Below are 20,353 nucleotides of genomic sequence, written 5' to 3'. Positions count from 1 at the left end.
CAGCGGCACATGTGCTCCACATGCCTGGCTCGGCCATGCTGAGATGCAGCAGCACACAGTCCCTCTTGGACCTTTCTGATGGAGAAGAGCTCTCTCTACTCCTGACCTACATCCTAGCCCATCCAATCAGCCCTCGTACTGGTAGCGGTACTGGCATTGGTATTGCTATGGCTGTCGCTATTGCTATGGCTATCACTATTGCTATTGCTATTCAGCCTGCTGGCATGAGGGGAAAGTCTGGAGATTGGCTCTGCCTCAGGGAAGGTGGAAGCATAGTGACTTCTAAACGAAGTCTCTTGGTTGCTTATTAACCCCTGACCTATGAATGCTCTGGACAAACTGAGAGGAGAAAAGTTGTGCCCAAGTTCCCCCATCCCTCCTGCCCTGCTTGGTGACAAGCAGCACTGACATCCAGAAAACGCTTACCTCTTCTTGCAGATTAGGACCACCAGCAACGCGACAAGGCCAGTGATGAGTGTCAGGCAGATCCAGACAATCGTCATCGTGTCATACCGGAGAGAGACTGGAAGAAGCAGGGCAGGAAGGAGGCAAGCTGGAGTGAGGAGCACTCTGCTGTGCTCAGAAACTCACCTACCCCACCGGGGTAATGTTCTTCAAAGAAAAAACACCGTTCCCCATCCAGCCCCATGTTTGGGGCTCTCCTAGTGCACAGGGACCATTTACACATGGGGAAAACAAGCACGGATCTGAGAAAGCCGTAGGGATACAGCAAACCAGCGCAGACAGGAGTCTGGAGCCTCAGGACCTCACCAGGTCTTCCCTAACTGCTATGTCCTTCCTCCCTCTTCTTTCTAATGTATAAACACATCTCAGGAGGGCAACCTCAAGCAAGCCCTGCAGGCTGAAACCCCGGGAGATGTGCCTCCAGCTTCTCTCCCTGCGTGGCAGAGGCACAATCACCATGGACAAGGGCGTCGCCCTCCCCCATGCTCCCTGCCCCACACTTCCCACATCCCCCAGCTGCACAGACTCACCTGGCTTCCCCGTTTCCACCTCCACAGTCTGACTGAACCTCCCGCAGCCAGCAGAGGTGCGAGCCCGAACCTGGAAAATGTAGCGAGTTGCAGGCTTGAGCCCAGAGATGGTGGCAGTGGTGCCCTTGGATTTCAGAGTCGAATAGCTCTGCATTTCCTTGTCCTGGGGAAAAGCAACACCAAAAAACTTGCTGCATCAGCACAGCAACCACAAAGTCTTCCAAAATAGTCCTTTGTGCAAGGCTGGCTGATAGCAGCAAGCGCACCAGCAGGATTTAAACCGAGCCATGCCCCTGTCTAAATCCACGAAGCTGGGACTGGTTTGTGGCAGCAAGCTCAGCGTTACCTTCTCGTAGTACTTGATCTCGTACTCCAGGATGATGCCGTTGGGCTGATCTGGCTCTTGCCACAGCAAGGTGACGCTGTTCTGGCCTGCGCTCTCCTGGCGGACCACCACCACCTGGGACGGGGCTGGGGATGCAGACGGCAGGGTGTTAGGTGCCTGCTGGTGGGGGTCCTGCATGGGTGAGGGCAGCAGCAGGGAAGGGTGGAACTGGAGCCCCATGCAGGACCCTTGGTTTAAACCACCTTTCTGTTTTAATTAAAGCCATGTGGAGATGAGTGCTGTGAAGAGGCTTGCAAACAGGCTTTTGTTCGCTTCAGTTGCCTCAATTGCTTTCCCATGGAGTGAGCAGGCTCCAAGGAGATGAAAGCGGAGGGCACTGTCCCAGCACAGGCAGGAGGGAAAACTGGTGCTTTGCTGTGATCTGGAGCCAGAAAGGAGAAGGGGCTGTGGGGCCGGAGGTCATGGAGATCCGAAGCAGGACCCTGACCCCTCCTGCCCCACCTGCGGAAGGGGGAGAGGGGCAGGGGAAGAGGGAAAAAGGAGTTGATAAATGCCCAGAGGAGTGATCAGGGACTGAGCATCAGTCTAAAGGTGCCCTGGGGGTGCTCTCCTGCCCTGAGATACTTATCTTCCTGGGCCTGGCTTGGGAGCCTGTAAATTGGTCCTTGTACCTGTTGTGTCCAAATTGCAGCTGCCACAGCCAGAGGAGCCAACTCACCGGCCTCTTTTCCCTCTGGGAAAATCCCCTCTGGAAGGACGCCAGAGAGCATGGTGGGGTGTTGTGATGGCCAGGCACAGCCATTGGGGTCAGGCACTCCTTATGACCCTAACTGCCAAATGAAAAATGGGATGTGGTGTCTCTGGGGAAGATGGAGCTGCTGTCTGCTGTGGCTGCAGTGCAGGGGTGTCGCTGGAGCAGGACAGAGACCAAAAGAGGCTGCAGGGGCTGCAGCAGCAGTGGGCCACCCAGAGACTGAAAGGAAGCAGTTACAGCTCAGTTCATCTTTGAGCTGGCTCCTCTGAGAAGTAGAAATCCCTGTTGTGACACAGGATCCTGGGGAGCTGGGAGAGGGTGGGATGGTGGGAATCAGCTAAACCCCACGGGCACGTGTAACACCATCTCTCCGAACAGCCCCAGGGCATCTCTGCTGCACCCGCTCCTGCCTTGCTCAGCTGCCTGGGCCTGGGGGGACAAGACTGACCAGCACCCAACATGGGCAAGCCACCCAATGCAGTGTGGCAGGGGTCCCTCAGCCCCTCCTGGTGGGCAAGGATGCTCTGTGGTGTGCAGCAGCTGGAGCACCGTGCAGGCACGGCAGCTAAACTTCAGTTACAACCAAATTCGCAACCCTGCTGGTTTCACAGCACCTGCTTAGCATCCACTTTCCAGCAGAGAGGTTGAAATGGGAATATTCAGCACTTCCCGAGAGAATTCCCCCTCCAAGGCATCAGGCTGATGCTGCTCGTCACCACTTGGAGGGATCGTGCAGGAATAAGTCAGTAGGACTGAGCTGTTTCCACGTGGGCTCGGCGGAGGGCTGAAGAAGTGCTAGAGCCAGGCATTAGTAACAAAAGGGCCTTGTTCTCTTGCCAGCCATGAGCTAACTCAATGAGGCTCCCCGGGGTTTCTCCTGCTGGCACCACTGCCATGAGAGCAGAAGGGGCTCAGCATCACGGGAAGTTCCTGTGGGCTCATTTCCAACTGAGAGGATTAACAAGAAGGGTCAGTCCCTGCCCTGTCCCCTCTGCCCGCAGCGTGCTCCATGGAAAGGGGCTTAGCTGGGCTCTGCTCTGGGGAGATGCCCAGGTGACCCTGGAGCAAGGTCCTGGCCCACCTGGGCTAGAGCTTGCTCAGGAGTATTTCCTGGGGAAAGAGCATTTCACAACAAGAGATTTGCAAAGATGAGACATGCATGAGAGAGACTTTTCCCAGCAAATGTTGCTGTCACCTGCCAAGGCCTGGCAAGGTCTGAGCTAAGAGCAGAGCATGAACTGCTGCTTGGTCCTTTGGGAAGGGACAGAAGGCTGGAGGAACAGCCTGAAAGATTCATGCTCCACTTAGTGTTCCTGTCAATAAACAAGTGTTCTCCGTGCCCCCTGTCTCCTACAGAAAAGGAGCCTCCACCAGCGGCTGCAGGCTGAAGTGGAGGGAAAGGAGGATGAAAAAGGATACCATGAACCAGAGAAGGGTAAGAGGTGCCTTGGGCAGCAGCTTGTCTGCAGTCCGCCCCGGCTCCGTGAGCAGCAGCAGAGAGGATAGGGGTCACATCTCCTGGGAGTTCCATGCCCATCACCAAACCAGCCCTTGGCTGCTAGGGCAGGTTCTGGCTCCTGCAGATACTGCTGGAGCAACATGGGACCAACACAGGCAAAGCCTGGAGGGGGGTGTCTGCTCCTCCTACCTGCCTGGTTTGTCGTAATGTTGGCGACTGCAGCTCTCCTGGACTCCAGGCTGAGGTCAGACACGCCGTTGACGGCCTCCACCCAAAAGGAGTAGTTGGTGTGGGCCAGGAGGTTGGTCACCGTCAGTGCTCCCTGCACCAGGCTCATCTGCTGGGGCATGAAGCGGATCCCACTGCCGCACGCTTCGCACTGGCCAGCGTCCCCTGCGCAGCGCCTGCAGACCACGTTGTACACGATGTCAGCACGCCCCCCCTTGTCCAGGGGTGGGCCCCACTCCAGGGTCACCGAAGTGCCATTTACACTGGAGATCAGGTTCACAGGAGCAGAGGGGGGCCCTGGAAAAGAATCAGAGGTTCAGGCAGAGCCGGGGATACTGCAGTATGTTGGGACTGGCAGAGCATGGGAACAATGGAGAGGTGCACCTTGGGCAGCACGTACCTGTGTGTACAAATGATGCTACAGGGAAGACAGAGCTGCTCAGAGCAGGAAATGCTCCAAACAGAAGACAGCGGAGACACAGACAAGTTTTGAGGTGAAATGCCATGGAGGTAAGGTGCTCTGGATCGGGATGCCAAGTGCCAGGCAGGGAAGAGCTTGTTGTGGGGGAAGCAGCGAGCAATGGGGATGTGGGAAGACTTTTGGGGGAAGAGCCAAGGTGTCCCTGGGCTGGAGAGTGGAGAGCAGGACCTGCTCCAGGGACAGGGAAAGGTAAACTTATATTTCATGGGGAGATTAACAGTCTTGAGTGGATATGCCCTAGGGAAACACAAGTCAGATGTTGCTGACCCGTCTTTCACCCTGGCTTCAGCTAGCAGCCTTTCTGCCCTCCTGGACCAACTGCAGAGGGGAGGACTCCTCTTGGGATGCTCTTGTCCCCTTGTAATAGCACTGGGCCCCTCAGACCAGCCTATTGCAGAGAGCTGATTAGAAACCATATAACAAGCCTGGTGCCACCATCCACCCACAGCAAGGGAGAGTGCAGCAGCACTTGCACTGCCCCATGGCCTCCTGGGGTCTGACCACCCTGGGTATTTCTGCAAAGGAAAGCAGGGGGCAAGTGGCTGACACACTGGCAGAGCCATGGTCTCACCCTGCTCCGTTGCAAGAGAGAGCCCTGGGAGGGAGCAGATGCTGGCCAGGGATATTTGGAGAGCAGCAGGATGAGGATGAGACAGAGGACAGTGAGGGAGCGCAGCTAAGGGGGTCTCAGCTCACGTGCTGAAGGGAGACCCGGGGTTGAAAGGCTGCTATGGCGCCTTGCTCAGCATGCACAGAGGCAAGAGTGCATGATGGCCTCAGCCCAGGAGCATCTGCTGTGTCTGAGGATGTGACACCTGCCCTGCTGCAGGACAGACGGGCGCCTGGGCGATCGGGGTACTCACGTGTGCAGGCGGCCGAGGGAGGGTCCTGCACCGCCCTGTAGAAGCTGCTGTCGCAGCGGCACACGCGGGCCGCCCGGCTCTCCGAATGGCTGTGCAAGGGGCACTTTGCACACAGCTGGTCCCCCGGGGCCGACTTGTAAAATCCCAGCTGGCAGGCTGCAGAGGAGGGAACAGGCAGAGGTCAGAGGGATGCACCCCATGGCTTGGCAAATCCCACCAGCGCAAAACTGGACCCCACTCTTCCCTCCATCCCAGTGCATGGGAAACCAGCCCTTCTCCCCAAAGTCTGGGTGAGTCCCCCCTCCAGCTGTTCAGCTGGAAACCAGGCTCTGTGAAAACTGCTTTTGTCTCTCTGCCCAGGCTGTACTTACTGCCATCCTGGTACCCGTTCCCCACTGTTTCATAAGCAGACTTGGCTGCCTCTGCTTTTCACGAGCTGCCTGCAAAGCTCGAGGTGCTCTCCTTGCACCCGTGACTGCTGCCCAGAGCTCTTCCCACTGCAGCCACCCCTCTGGGCCACCGCCTGGCCTCAGGGCAGGGAGCGCTGTGAAGATCAAACCAGACAGCACTGGAAATCACCTTGTAAACTATTCTAAGAACCATCATTTATGGGGCAAATTTATGGCACAGTCCTCACTTCACAGTGATTGCCACACTACTCACGCTGGGTGTGCTGAGGTGCCCAAGAGCATCCATGTGGGCAGTTTCAAGAATTAAAAGCTCCGCACCTGGGACATGGTGCATGTCCCTCTGCAAGCCCCTGGTGTGCTGCTATATGAAGCGACAAATTTCCTTGCACAAAACAAGGGAAAACACCCTTTTTTATTTCACGTTGCAGCAAACTGGCAGTCCATGCACACTGCCTGCTCTCTGCGGAGGCACAGCAAGGCCAAATGAGCCAGTCTGAGTTTTTTTCTGACAACATGACCTGCCTTCAGTTGCTCTGCCTCCTCCTGGTGCTGGGGACTGTGTGGCAGAAACACAGGCTCATCCCACACCGGGGCTGGGATCGGTCTGCTCCATCCTACCCCCACCTCTCCCAGCAGCCCCTTGGGTGAATCATTTGTCACACAAACAAACAACTCGTCTCTCGTTAGGAAAATCGATTAGCTCAAGAGTGACATGTGGCATGTCAGGTATCTGTCTGGGGGTGGAAGGATCTGTCCTCTCTTGCAGATTTCGATTCCAAGTAAGGAAAACAGGCTCTGTCTGGGTCCCTGTATTCATCAAGTACTTCTAGGACCAGTTCCAGCGATTCAAGCATTAATCCTGGCTCTGACTCATTTCTGTTTTCCCCTACTGAGGCAGTAATACCTTCATTTTCCTGTCTTTACCCCCAGTGGCCACCTCTGCATACTGCCTCAATTTTTGCTTCCAAGCATGTAGAAGGGTTTTGTTTGCAATCCAGCATCCCTGGTGGTCTGGGTCCCTCCGTGCTGGCTGTTTGTTCTGCTTCTAGGTGCTGATTTGTTTTCTTATTAATAGCACTCCTCTCCTTGCCACAGATCTCCCTGGACTGATCGCTACCAACATATTTCATGTATCACACCCTGCACAATAATACAACGGCCTCTTTATAACCGAGCTACTTCCAGCAATGGCAGCCGAAGGCTATGCTGCAGCCACTCACATCCCCGGTGGCTTGCTGGTCCCTCTTCAGACTCTGTCACCAGCTTCTCTGGCAGTTTTGCACTGAATGCTACTTTAAAGACAGGGCAGAAATACCACCAGCAGGATGTACACGTACTGCGCATGCCAGAGATGTTGGTATCACAGGCTGGTATCACAGCTTGGTATAGCAGGCTGGAAAAAGCAAAGGCCAGAAGGTCCAGAGTTTGTTCCCAAATCCCTGCTCCTCCAGTCCTCAAATAGCATCAGAGCAAGGAGCAGAAATGCCCAGACTTGGGGATGCAAGGGAAGGCAGATGTGATTCATGAGGAAATGGCAGAAGCTCGGAGCTGGCTTTGCTCCCCAGCTCTAGACACCTTTCATCTCCTCAATGACATCAGAAGAGGAGAGAAAACAGGGGAAGCAGAGCTGGGAGAGGAGGTTTGCTGTCCCCAACCAACCACACCAAGGACAGCCCAGGACACTTGCCAAGCTCTGGTGCTGACTGGTCCTTGTGATGCCACACACCAAGAGAGCCTTTACTGAATGCCCTCTGCCTGACGCTGCAACACCCTCTGGTCTGCAACCCCTTGGTTTTGGGTGTAAGACTGAGACGAGTGCTGTTACACCCTGTTCTTAAATGGGGACAAATTTAGGGGGGTAGCCAGCTGGGGAAACAAAACAAACCAAATCTCTAAGAAAGAAAATGTCCCAGTTCCTCTGTGTGGGTAAGGATGAAGACATGGCATGAGCACAGCCTACCAGATGGGAACCGAGCAACGACAGAGCCCCACAGTCCATGCTAGCCAGTGTGCATGCCAGGATTTGCCACCTTCAACTTGTTATGTGAGCCCCCCCCTTGTACCTGCAAACCGCTGTTATCTCTACCCACGCAGGAACCAGCAACCAGGGACTCTTTATTCAAGAAGTGCTGGAGTGGTTCCCCCCACCAATATTTAATTAAGGGCAGAGAAATCAGTGCTGTATCAGGTATGGAGAGACAGGCCAGCAGGAAGGATGGGAACATGAAGCACAGCAGATTTGCACCAAGCAATTGTAATCACTTAGCATTTAATGCAGTAAAAAAAAACCTGTTAATTACCTGTAGCAATGATTTACAATTATTTTAGATGCACTCAGGGGGAAAATTATCCTAAATGACAAATTACAGGTGAATTTGTGCACCAGGGCAGAGCTGTTGAGAGCCACCTCCCAGCACCTGGACAGCACAAGCACATGAGGAGGCCTGGAGAGCAACGGGGGCTGGGGCAGGCACTGCTCTGGATGGGGTCATGCACCTCCATGTGTCTCAGCGCTTGCTTTGGGTGGATGCAGGACACACATGCAAAGCCTTTCACAGGCAAGGGAGACAGGGCATCAGCTTGGAACCTGCACAAGATATGAAATCCCTACAGTACAGGATGACAGGCATGTCCTGCTCTGGATTGAGCTCTCTCATGCCTGGCCAATGGCACGTGGACGATCAGGACCTCCCAGGTTAGCTCTGGTAGGAGCAAACCATCAGGGAAGTGGCCAGTGAGAAAAATTCAGTCAAGCACACCAGGTCCAAAATCTACAGGGCTCCACATCCATGGTTGTAGCACACACTGAAGCCACCAAAATCCGAAGCCACCCGGCAGGGAGGTATAGAACTGTTGTCCTGCTGTCTTCACTGCAACCAGCCACTGCCACCTGCCAGAAGTGCCCTCCCAGGAACCCTGTAGAAGGTGGGGTTTTCTTTTTTATTATTATTTTATGCAATTGATGTCCTTGCTCTGTGTCTGAGGATCTCAGGTCCTGCCTCTTTGTGGACCACCAGAAGTCCTGCTACTGGTGTCTTTCTGTCCCCAGTGCCATTCCACCTGCAAAACCCAGCCAAGGTTGCCTGTCCTGGCAGTTTCATCTCACAGTGTGGTTTTGCAGTGCACGTGGGACAGCAGCAGACCTTCGCCTGCAGCCCAGCTCAAGACTTGCACATCTACACTGGTCTTGCAGCCCAGACACCTGGCTGGTCCCAGTGTCACAAGCAGAGCCTACAAGAACCAACACTAAACCTGTGCTTGGCAGAGCATATCTCCAGCCCTCTGTTGCATAGGTGGGTCCCCAGTTATCACCCCAGCCTCCTGAGGTCAATACCATGGGGCTTCCATTGATCCCCCCACCCTGCATCTTGCCTGTTTTTCCCAGCCCACCAGCCCCACTCTCTCATGCATCTCCTGCTCCCGGAGCAGCAGGCTTGTCTCAGAAACAGCGAGTATGAGGAGGGCTCTGCCAGCCATCTGTAGTTCGGTCCATTTGTTTCCCTCCCTCTCCATCCTCTGGGGACAGGACAACAGCTGCTAATAAGCTGGCAGAGCTCAGGAGATGATAGATGAACCTGTCGAGGATACACTAGCTGCGAACGAGCCGCTCTCCTCAGTCTGAAGTCGCCATCTGGGACTAGTGCTCTGCAGGTGGCCCTGGTGGGACCACCAAGGGCTACTTCGGTGGGGCTGCAAATGCGAGCATCAACCCTGTGTCATTCACTCTCAGCTCCATCCTCAGCCCAGGAGACTTGGGCAGGGTGAGGGCACGGCTGAGAGGGTGCCATGGGGCACCAATTGCCCCATTCCCTGACCCTGCAACAAAGCTGGGCATCAGCAAGCACCTGAAGAGCAGCTGTGTACCCCGCTTTGGTAGTGCTGGGAAGAGACAGAGATGGAAATAGTTTCAGCATGATGCCTCGAATCTCAGCTCCCACATGACACAGACACAGAAATGGAAGCATGTTATTCACAGTCATGTCTTAAAAAGAGGCATCTGCCTCATTGCCCCAAACCTTGTGTTTTTGCAAGGCTGTGCTCCACTTTCATGCAATCCCAGGTCAGCCCAGGCTCTGTCCCCAAGTTGGTCGGTGGTCTGGAGGGAGTTCTGGGGACTGGCTGGGCTGCCTCTCTCAGGCAAACTCTTGGTCCCTAGATCATGCATCACCCCACGGCCCTGCTGATGCTCTGCTCATCCCTTGCATGCTGTTTGCCCCTGCACTGTCTCACACTCCCAATCACCGCCTTACCTCTAGCCCCTGAGCACCACCTTACAGCCCTTCACACAGCCCAATTCCCACCTTGCAGCCCTTTTGCACACCTCACAACCCTTCCCATCCCCAATACTACCTTATAACCCATCACACCACTCTACACACCTGAACTTGTCTGATATCACCCCAGACTCCACCTGACATCACCTCCCTGCTGCTTGGCCCTTTTTCCCACAATTCAACCCATCTCACACTCCTTCACACCCCCAAATGTGGTAGAGAGGGAAACAGGGGGAGTTTTCACCCATGAAGATTTTGCAAAGCTAGCAAAACCTTATGCATCAGACTGCGAGCAAATGGCACATGCAGTAAAGGGCACGCAGCGCAGCTTCTCGCTCAACATCCAGCTTTCACAACCACGAGGACAAGTTGTATAAAGAGTGTCCTGCTCTTCCAAGTGGAGTAATTCCACTTGTAGTGCTGGGCAAACTGGAACCATGGTGGTCCAGACTGGCTGCATCCCAAACTGGACATCTGCATGGCGCTGCCATAGAAAAATCAGCAGGCCTTGCCTCTTGCCTTGAATTCAGTACTGTTGAAATCACCCCGACTCTGCCCTGTTCTTCTTCCCTACATCTTTTTTTTTTTAAAAAAAAAGAAAAAAATCAGGAAACATCCCAATCCCAGTTTGCTGTGAGTGCTGCTCTGCTGCCTGGTGCAGACATCCTTCTGCGGCAGCAGAGTCGAGGTGATGCTGTGCAGACTTATGTAGGTGAGACAGCCTGGCACGCTCTTGTAAAGCTTATCCAGGGAAACACTACAGCTTGCAGGAGTCAGATGGAAACAGGTGGCCTAATGCTAGAATTAGAAAAAAAGCTGTTTCCAAAACTCATTCTTGTTGGAGGGATTTAGACAGAACTATCCAAGGCTTCTGAAAAAAACACAGTTTTCACCAAATCAAAAACAGACCCAGAAAACTCTGTGTTCAGGAAGGAGCAGGGCCAAACAGGAGCCGCCCCTGCAGATGACAGTGCTGGAGGTAACCCTGCATCGCTGCTGCAAGGCTTCAGGGAGCACAGATGCATAAATGAAGCAAGGACATACAAAAGACTGAAAACTTAATCCCAGCCCCTGCAGGAACCAGTATGCAGCTTTGGACGGTATGTGAGCCCTCTCACCACATGCTTATGGCTAGGGATATATAGAGGGGCTGAGCTTTAAATTAAGGGTGCCCAGCACTCCAGCAGAAGCAAGTGAAGAGCATCACAGGGGCCAGAACAGCCCTCGCCCCCGCACAGCTGAGCACCACCAGCTTTTGGATCCCTTTCTCCTTCATGGGGAAGTGTCAGCAGCAGCATCTTGTTTTCAGGAAGGGGAAGAAGTCATCACACGGTGACATGGGTGGGATTTGGATCTCATGCCAAGTACAGAACAAATTTTTGGCACAGTCCTATTGCTCTGTAGGATGAGGAGCATCTTCCCCATGCAAGGCGATCACACCAAGCCTCCAAATATGCTGGTAGTGAATTTAAGGTTCCCAGCCTCCCATTGCACTACACCATCTCCAGTGTAAGTACTGGCGCAAAATGCCAGGTCTTTGCTGCAGGCTGCCTGTTTCTGAACTCCCCAACAACAGCTTCCCAGGTACCTGCACATTGGTCATCCAGAGCAACAACCTGTGTTTATGACCTGAACCTGGCCAAATTCTGTGGAAAAGAAGAGTTCAAACAAAAAAAAAACCACCACATTCCTAAACTTGTGAAGGTCTTTGAGTGCTTCCAGATCCATCCATCACAGTCCAGCTGCTCTTCAGCACTTCTTAGAGGGACTACAGAGACCTACCAAGCACAAATGAAATCTGTTTCATCCCCATCAATACCCTGAACTTCAGCCTAGCATCATTCTCACCCTTCATTTGTGTCAGCGGCTGAACACAGCAAACTCAGAGGAAAAGTGGCAAACAATAAAATATTCAGCCAGGGACAAAAAACATATTGTTCTGTTGGTGGGGAAAGGGCAGCTCTGCAGTCTTCTTTGTCCTTTTTGTTTGTTCCTAACCAGAAAAAAAAAAAAAAAAATGTTTTCAGGTGTCGGGCGGGCTGCTTTGTTTTGTTTTCCTAGTAAATGCAATTGGCCACTTTCTGGAGTTTTAGAGGAGGGAGTGAAGGTGCTGCAGCTACTGACATCACCTTGTCCTGCACCCTGCCTTCTCCAGCATGCTTGCTGAGCTGAATTAGCCATGCACACACAGCCCAGCAGACCTGGCATCCACACAGACCAATTAGCAGCCAGGTCTGGGACCACAAGCTGGAAGTCCTGTTACGAGGCAAGTGTGAGTCCAAGGATGCCATCCCAGGGCTGGATAATCCTCCAGGGGAAGAAGTTTTTCTTAATGTCCAGCTCAAAGCTTGCAAGCAATTTGTGTCTCTGACACATCTTCTTTGCAGTCTGTTCCCATCTGAAGTCTGATACCTGGGCCCTGAACAGTCCCAGCTTATGTGGTTTGGAAAACAAACTTTTTTTTTTTTTAGGCTTTGCATGAGATAAACAGAAGGTGATATAATCTTACCAGCCAGTATTGCCTGTATTTTACAAAGCGGCTGACTGGCTTGCAAAGCAAAAATGAAAATCTTGTGAGTCACTAAGTTTCTTTGATTTTCTTGCCTGGCATCACTGAAAGGACATTTGCATAACTCCCACAACACATCTTCGAAACTATCACTGCTCCTGCCCTTGAAAGGTTTATTTTGGTACACTCATGGCAGAAGCCCTCTGTGGTGGGCACCCAGGGCATTGGTGCAGTCTAGCTCTGGGTACGACAGCCTGGTACCCTGCCAGCAGGAATGGGAGACTCTGAGCAGGTGTCACTGAGGTGCAACACAGCCACCACGCCTGCGGCTCGGAGCTGGCATGTGTGCGCTGGGACTTGCATAAAAAGTCTCCTTGAAATCCACACTGATTTGCAAAGAAATGTGAAACATATTCCAAGATGTTTGTTTGGAGTTGCAATGACAGGGTATTTTGACCTACATTTATCTGTCACCTTGGTATGCGGTAGGTATGCTTCCAGGCAGGACCTAAGGGAGGTGGAGCCCAGCCTGGTAATGGGTGCACTGAAATCCCAGGTTTGCTGATTGACAGAGGCACATTTGTGCCCCCAGGCACATTTTTGGGTGCCCCATGTAGCTCAGAGCCAGGAAAAAGAGGTTTTGCTTGGAGATAGCCCAGCAAGACTAATGTCCTTTTTCCAAATGAGTAGCCTGTATTGGCTGTTTCACATGAAGACACAACACAAGGAGCTCATGGTTCCTCTGTGATGTTCTTACACAGGTGGGAAAAAAATCACTGTTAGCAGAAAAAGGGGAGAGAAGCCTGAGGCTGCTCAGAGCATCTCTGACTTTTAGAAAGCGATAAGGAGTTCGGGGAGAGAAGGGAATAGAGCAAGGCTCTGGTGGGCTCCCTTAACCCACTAGCATATCTTTCCTCCTGCCTGCATGCTCCTCCATCCCTTCTGCACTGAAGGGAGGGAGCACAGGCTGTGGTCTCCCTGGGTAGGTATCCAGGGGCAAGCAGCATCCCCACCTGCAATGCACTGAGCAAGGGGTCTGTCCCCTCACGCCCAAGCCCAAGGAGATCAGGTCGCATGCCTCCGTCTTTTCTCACCTTCCAATATCAGCATCTGGCCCATACCTGTTCACACAACTGCAAAGGTTTGCTGCTGTAGCTGCAGGTCATTGCCCAGCCCAGCACAGCTGGAGTCCGTGTGTCTGACCTGGCTTCCCCTGCCAATGGCTTCACCTGTGTCATTTTGTCCCCTGGTGTTTCTAGGGCTTACCCTGACCCTTTGTGGCCAGGGTTGTGCCCACCAGCATGGAACATGGGTGATGGGGTGCAGCTGGATGGGGTTTCCCCTCCTCTCACACTGTATAGCTCTGCTCCCGCCTTGCCCCACAAGCTGGAAAGTCAGTCTCCACTGACTTTCTTCATAAAGGTCCATGGATGCAAAACTGTATTCACAAGCACATAACTACCAAGCTGGGTATTTTCTCCTCTTAATTAGCAATGCCGTGGTGCTTTAATTGCTCGATTAAAGTTGCCCACGAGGAAGGTTTAAGGTACATTAAATTTGCTGATTGGTTCATCAGCATGAATCCCACCAACTGGAAAAAATTAACTGGCTTCCAGATTGCTAACCAGACTCTCCAGTTCCATTTCCACCAGCCATGTGCCACAGGAGGCACAAGAGAGCCCAGCAGCAGAGAGGTTTGTCCATGAGGGGCCAGCAGTCCTTCTCCTATTCCCATCTCTCCTTCAGTTTGGGAGCTGGAGGGGAAAGGGTCCCAGCAGTGACAGTCCCTCTCTTCTTGTCCAGAGGACACAGGCCATTTTTCAAGCTTAAGCAGAGCTGGGTAAAGTCTACCCTAGGGCCAGATCCTTGTTCAGCCACACACATCAGACCCCTGTTTGGTAGCTGTTCTCAGCCCTGGCAGGCTACAAACACCCGTTCACACGTGCAAATGGGCTGATGGAGCAGCAATTGCCTAACTGTTGCTCCCTCGTCACTGTTTTCCAGCCAAAGGCAACAGCCAAGCTGAAGCCTTCAAGCACCACAGAGGGAAAGCAGCCAGAGCAATCAGGACATCCATAGGCTAAGATGCCTAGTCCCAAACTTTTGACAAAAATGTCTGAACAGCAAGTCCCACTCCTGAAATCCATGGATATACCATGAAGATGCTCATTGGGAACTGCATTTCTGCCAAAGGCTCATCCACCCGCTCTGACAGCAGGGAAGGGGGCCTGTCCCTTCTGTTTTACCCTTTTTCATTTGTTCATTAAAGAAAAAGCTTCCTGGGAGATTCTGCACTCCTGGAGGTCTCTGTGGCTGGCGGCTGGCTGGATGGATGGGTTTGTGTCAGCTCCCAGAGAGCAGCACTGTGATCCATAGCCGTGGCACTGCCACCAATGGTCCAAACCGACTCTCTGCGCATGTACAACTCGTGATCAGCTAAACAGATTTTAGTCCAGCGTTCCAGTTTTGGTCACTGATACCTGGTGACAGGCACAGCCCAAGGAATAATTCAGATCTGCCCCAAGAGGGTGACCCCAATGCAAGGGCCACAGCCCCAAAGCCGTGGTGGCTCAGGAGCCCAGCAGCCCTCCCCAAAGAGGGGCTGGCCAGGGCTGGTAGGAGGGGTGTGGGTGAAGAGCCACTCTCCTCACCTGCCTGAGCCTCCCCGTCCACCTCTCCATCCATCCACAGGACATGGTATGCACGTCCCAGCTCTCAGCTTCACGGCTGTTTGAGGAGGTGGCTTGTGGGTTTCTTCGCTTCCTACAGAAGCAGACCCAGGGTTAAAGTGCTCCCCTTTCTCATTTCTTTAATTGCACTGACCTTATTGAAATTAGTCTCTATTTGTCCTGTACAGCAGCTGCATATAAATAAGGTGAATTATGCTGATTGTCTTCTTATTTGATAAATTGCTGGGACAGATCCTTTTCACTTATGCTATTGCTTATTCTGCTATTTAGGCAGAGCAGTTGCTATTTGCTGTGTGTAAGAGATACTAACATGTCTTGCTGTGGACTGATACACTTCATGGAGGACAGAGCAGCACATCTGAGGCTCGCTGTGGCTGACGACGGTGAGGGAAACAAAGTCCTTCAAAGCCTTGAAAACAGAGGGGAAAAGTGAGTGGGGCAGCAGGGCTGTGCTGCCCTGGGAGAGAGACCCCGAGGGGTTTCATCCTTGGGGTGGCTGTGGCAGAAGATGCTGTGGGACTAGAAGCTGGGAATTTTAGGAGCTGGCAGACCCCAGGACCCCATCAGCAGCCGTGGCAATTCATGCTCAAACCTGGTTCCCACCCAGTAAGGCACTGCAGCACCCGTGCCCAGCCACAGCTGGAAAAGGCGGTCCTGTGCCTCTGAAGATAAATCAGGCAGATGCATGAGGCACAGATACGGGGGACAAATGTCTTGTGCGATGCAGGGCTGTGACACATCTGATGCCAGGCTAGCTGGCATCCTTAGTGTGGTCCTGACCCCAGTACCCCTGGTCTGAGATCTGCCCCCCCCGATCCCATGGAAACTGCCCCTCACATCCTTACGGCAAACACCAGGACATCACAACAAGATGAAACATATGGATCCCGCTGGGGTAAGTGCAAGGAGTCAGAGATCCCAGCCACCACCCTCCTGCCCAAACAAAGGAGCATCCAGGGTGATGGCTGGCAGTAAAGGGGACGAGAGGCAGAGAAGTTCCCGAGGTTCCTACACACCCTCCACCACGTCCCACCTCGCCCCATCCTTCCCAGCTCTGTGGCACAGCCTTCCTTCTCCACTGAAGGGCTGGGAACAGCTCTGGCCATGATCTGGTTTACTGAGCTGTCTTCCATCACTCTGGCAGGTCCTTAGAAAAATGAACATTAAAGAGAAGGGGGAGAAACCTCCACTGTTCAAACATCTTTAGCTTTGACAAATAAGGCGTCCAGCTGTGAAAGGCGGAAGGAAATTAATTTGGAATCACATTTTAAACACCGCCATAGAGGCAAAGTATCTTCTCTCTAATTTTTTCCCCCCAAGCAAAAAATGAATTTCCCTGATATTTATAGAAAGATTATTAGGGCCACAAGGAGTGATTTATATCATCTCATCCCTGTGACGGAGAATGAAAAATTGCTGGGGCGACAGCCACTGGAATCCTGCTTTTGTCTGCCTGACAATTAAAACGGCTAATTTCCAACTCCGACAGATCCGCTGGGGTTATAAATCATTCCAGAAAGGCACTTTTCACTGTGAAAAATGAACTCTGCCCCAATCAAGCACAAGAAGCTTAGATCAGAGATTTGCATCTGTTTGTTTTCGTGTGTAAATATATGTACTCCTGCTCCACACCCACCCACCAAAGGAGATGCTAGGAAGGAGGTGCTGCCCCTGCTCGCTTTATGCTGGGCTATCAAACTCCCTGTGCTAGGAGCTGGAGAAATGGGACAGGGAAGGCAGCAGGGCAAGACAACACTGAGGTCAGAGAAAGTCCAGTGACATTTCTGTCCTGTTTCTGACGCCACAAGGCCTGGAGATCTTCACCTGAGAGCACTGCTTGTTGAGCAGCATGGGTCTGAGTCGGTCTGCATGCAGAAGGGCCAGCTTCTGCCTGTGTCCACCCCAGCAGAGGAGGCAGGCTGGACCGTGCTTCCTCCTGTGACATGCCTATGGGTAGGAGCAATCCCGCTGGAAAAGGGCAGGAGGGCAGAGAAGGAGCTCTCCCACGGCTATCCTCTCAGGAGAGAGACAAATGTGTCCAAGGAAACACAGGAAAATGAGGCAGGCTGAGCACAAAACTGATGCCAAGGCTTCCCTCAGCCTCCAGGCTTTGAGGTGGTGATCTCCTGGGGCAGAGCCTGCTGTATGGGACCATAGGAGGGGGAATACGGGGAAGGGGTGTTTGGACCTTCTGAACCAAATCTCCAACTCACAGCTCCTTGCAGTCGTAGGGCTGTGAGCAGCCATCCAGGCAGCCCATGACAGTGCCCTGTCCCATGGTAGCACGTGCCTGACCCCATGCGCACTTAGCACCCACTCTTTAATGTGGGAGAAGAAGACCCTTTCTGAATTATCAGATCTATCCCAGGATGACTTTCAAATTAATGGTCGCAGGCTGGAGGAGTTTCAAATAGAAGCATTTATTCTGCTTGTCCTTCCCACTCTGCATAGCTGGGGACCCGCCGGGGCCGGCGCAGGTCCCAGCGGCACCTGGATGCATTCCAGTCCAGCATCGGACGTCCTAACCTTGCATCAAGTCTCCATAAGACAAATGTTCCACTTGACGTTTCCACAAAACTCAAACAAAAACTCCACGCTCTTATTTGTGCTGCTCCCCTAAACACCTCCCATAAAGAAGACAAGAGCAAACAAATCTGTGCGGAGGGCTCTCATGGGGAGCCCTGAGCACTGTGCTCTGTACACACACATCCCCATGCCTGGTGCATGGCTGCTGCTGGTCACCCCGCTTCCTTATCGCAGTTTGTACAGTCGGCAGCCTGACGTCTGCCCAGCGGCACAGACGGCCCCTGGGAAGGCTCCCTGCACCCCCGGATGGCAGCGCTCTGTGGCAGCCCCAGGGAGGGGTGATGGATGGACACGATAACCTTGTTTCATAAAAGCTCAGTGTTCTTCTTTTTGCATTCCTCACTGTCAAACCCCCTGCCAAAGTGAAGCAAGCGGTGGGGCATTTTGGAGAGATCAAGTCGTGCTTTGCTGGAGTGCACCAGCAGAGATCTCAGCACCAACCAGAGCTGCTGGGGGCACTGGGCTGGGACCTCCAGGCCACACGCTACACAGTAGAGCAAGATGGAGCCAGGGCAGCCCCTGTCGCAATGCCAGCCCCTGTTGCAAAGCCAGTCCTCATCCCAAAGCCATGTCCTGTACACCAGGACCTGTCACAGTGAGGCTCACGGGAGCTCCCAAGGAGCTTTCTGGTGGTACCAGTGACACATTTTGGAAGCATGAAGCTGGCCAGCAACGGCTTGGACAGCCCTTGGCCTCCACAGAGGCTGGCTGTCCAAGTTTTTGTGAGCAGGCTTCTGTCCTCAGCCCTTCCCCAAAGAGGCAAGAGCCCCTTGCAGCCATCCCTCCCCTTGCAGGCACCGCTAGCAAGAAGCAGGGACTCACCCATGCAGGAATCCCGCTGCTCTTCATAGCCAGCACTGCACACGCACTTCCCGATGGGCACCAACCATTCTCCCTCGGCACTGCAGTACATTTTGGGGGTGTCCCTCTCCTCTGAATGGCCCACGCACTCTCCCCGCACTTCCACCAAGGAGGACGAGTCCGCCCCAGTCACAGCCTCAGAGAAAGACGCCAAGTTCCTCACCATTGCCGGGCACTTCTTGTAGTACACCCGCACCGAAACGATAGCGATACAAGCGCCTATGTCCTGGAAGGCCAAGTAGAAACCCCTCTTGCTCAGTGGCCCCACGCCTCGCACCTCTGTATTCAGCTTCAGGCGCCTCACCCCCAGGTCCACGTTGGTGAAGCTCTCATCAGCTGCGATGGTGTCAATCTTCATAAACTGGCTCTCCCGGGTGCTGGTGCCCAGGTCCCGGTCGGACTCCAAGTAGTAGAGGTTGAAAGTCTCCTTGCAGGTGCCCAGCACACCTGGCATGCTGTTACAGTCCCGCAGCGTGAATTTAATCTCTGCATAGACCCGCCGCGCACCATCCCGTTGAACCCAGTTGGTCCGTAGCCAGTTGTTCTGGTTGGGGGTCATGACATTACAGACCTGGTAGGTGTGGATGGGGCTGAAAAACTCATCCATTTCATTGATTGAATCCCACTGTGGGACAGAGAGAGAACAGGTCATTCCAGATGTCCCCAAACACCGGGTGAGCATGGCGCATGCAGGAGTCCGTGCCATCACCCACCCTGGGATAAACTCCCTCTGCTCCTGCAGCTGCATCTGGACGAGAGATCACTGCTGCCACGGGCCAAAGGAAAATGAGGATGAGCAGACTTTACCCAGCACTAATTTGGGCAGTAACTCTCACAGCCCACCCTGAGGCAGAGCTGGGTGAAGTGCACCCCTGTTCGCAGACAGGAATGCTTGCGCGAGTCTGATCTGATGGCAGAAACTGATGGCAGTGTGTGTTTGGGAGGGCTCCAAATCCTCCAGACCATGTCTGCAAGTCCCTTTTCTTGGTGCTCAATCTGCCATGCACAGCAGCAGCAGGAAGGTACCTGCATGGTGCTCACCTGGGTCTCTTCTGGCTCATGCAATCTCCATGCACAAACTAAAGAAGCCGCTTTCCAGCTGGAGAATGAGTTTTGGGGTGCATACCATGGGGTGAAGGGGAAGCATGCAGTGAACACAGGACTTCCAGCAAGAAATGGGGGTCTATGGGGGCTCAGAGCCCCCTTCGTCCCAGGCAAGGTGAGGTCAGTGTGGTTCCTCGGTGTAAGCCCACAGTGCTCAGCCCAGTTAAGAGGCTGGACTGGGGGCTGGCTCTGGGAACTGGGGTCTTACAGCTTGACAGCTCTGGGGTTGAAATAGCAGTGGCAGCAGGGTGAGCTTGGGGAGGAGATGATGGGCAAAAGCAGGTTGCAGCAAGTAGGATTGCAACAGAAGCATGGTCTGGGTGAGTTTAGAAGGACAGGGACATTTGTGTCATCCAAGGGAGGGATGCTAAGTGGTTTTGACTGATGAGAAGTGAGAAGAAGTAGTGAGATTTTGGATACAAATGAGCTCCATAGCTGAGAGGCAAGTTGAACTTAGTTGTTGAGGGCTACAGGACACTTCTAGGGGCTCACTCTTGCCTTGCATGTCCCCTTCTCCACCCTCTCCAACCCCACCAACTCTTCACCAGGACTCACAGACCTTCCATTCTCTGGGGTCTTCCCACCACCTCTTCAGCTCACATCCCTGTCCAAACCAGGCAGACCAATCACATCCCCCATGGATGGGTCTGGACCTCTGAATTCTTCTTATGTGAGAAGGAGGAGGAGGCAAAGCAGCAGAGGACTTCAAACCTTCTGACTTTTCCCTGGACTTAACAACAGGCTTTGAAGATGCCTGAGTCCCACCACCATGCCTAAGTCCAGCTGTGAGGGG

General features: G+C 53.3%; 1 protein-coding gene across 1 annotated transcript in view; it reads right to left on the bottom strand.

Moving 5' to 3' along the window:
• EPHA8 (EPH receptor A8) overlaps positions 1–20,353 on the bottom strand; it is a gene marked incomplete at its 3' end in the record, with an annotated part of 37,845 nt that overhangs the window by 9,142 nt on the left and 8,350 nt on the right. Inside the window, 6 exon segments of the mRNA XM_082328836.1 lie at positions 427–523; positions 996–1,158; positions 1,342–1,466; positions 3,744–4,079; positions 5,127–5,282; positions 18,418–19,081. Coding sequence (XP_082184962.1) covers positions 427–523; positions 996–1,158; positions 1,342–1,466; positions 3,744–4,079; positions 5,127–5,282; positions 18,418–19,081 — 1,541 coding nt within the window.

The sequence above is a fragment of the Platalea leucorodia genome (assembly GCF_965183815.1).
Source record: "Platalea leucorodia genome assembly, chromosome: 17".
Taxonomy (NCBI): Eukaryota; Metazoa; Chordata; class Aves; order Pelecaniformes; family Threskiornithidae; genus Platalea; species Platalea leucorodia.
This window is presented reverse-complemented; position numbering and strand designations above follow the sequence as displayed.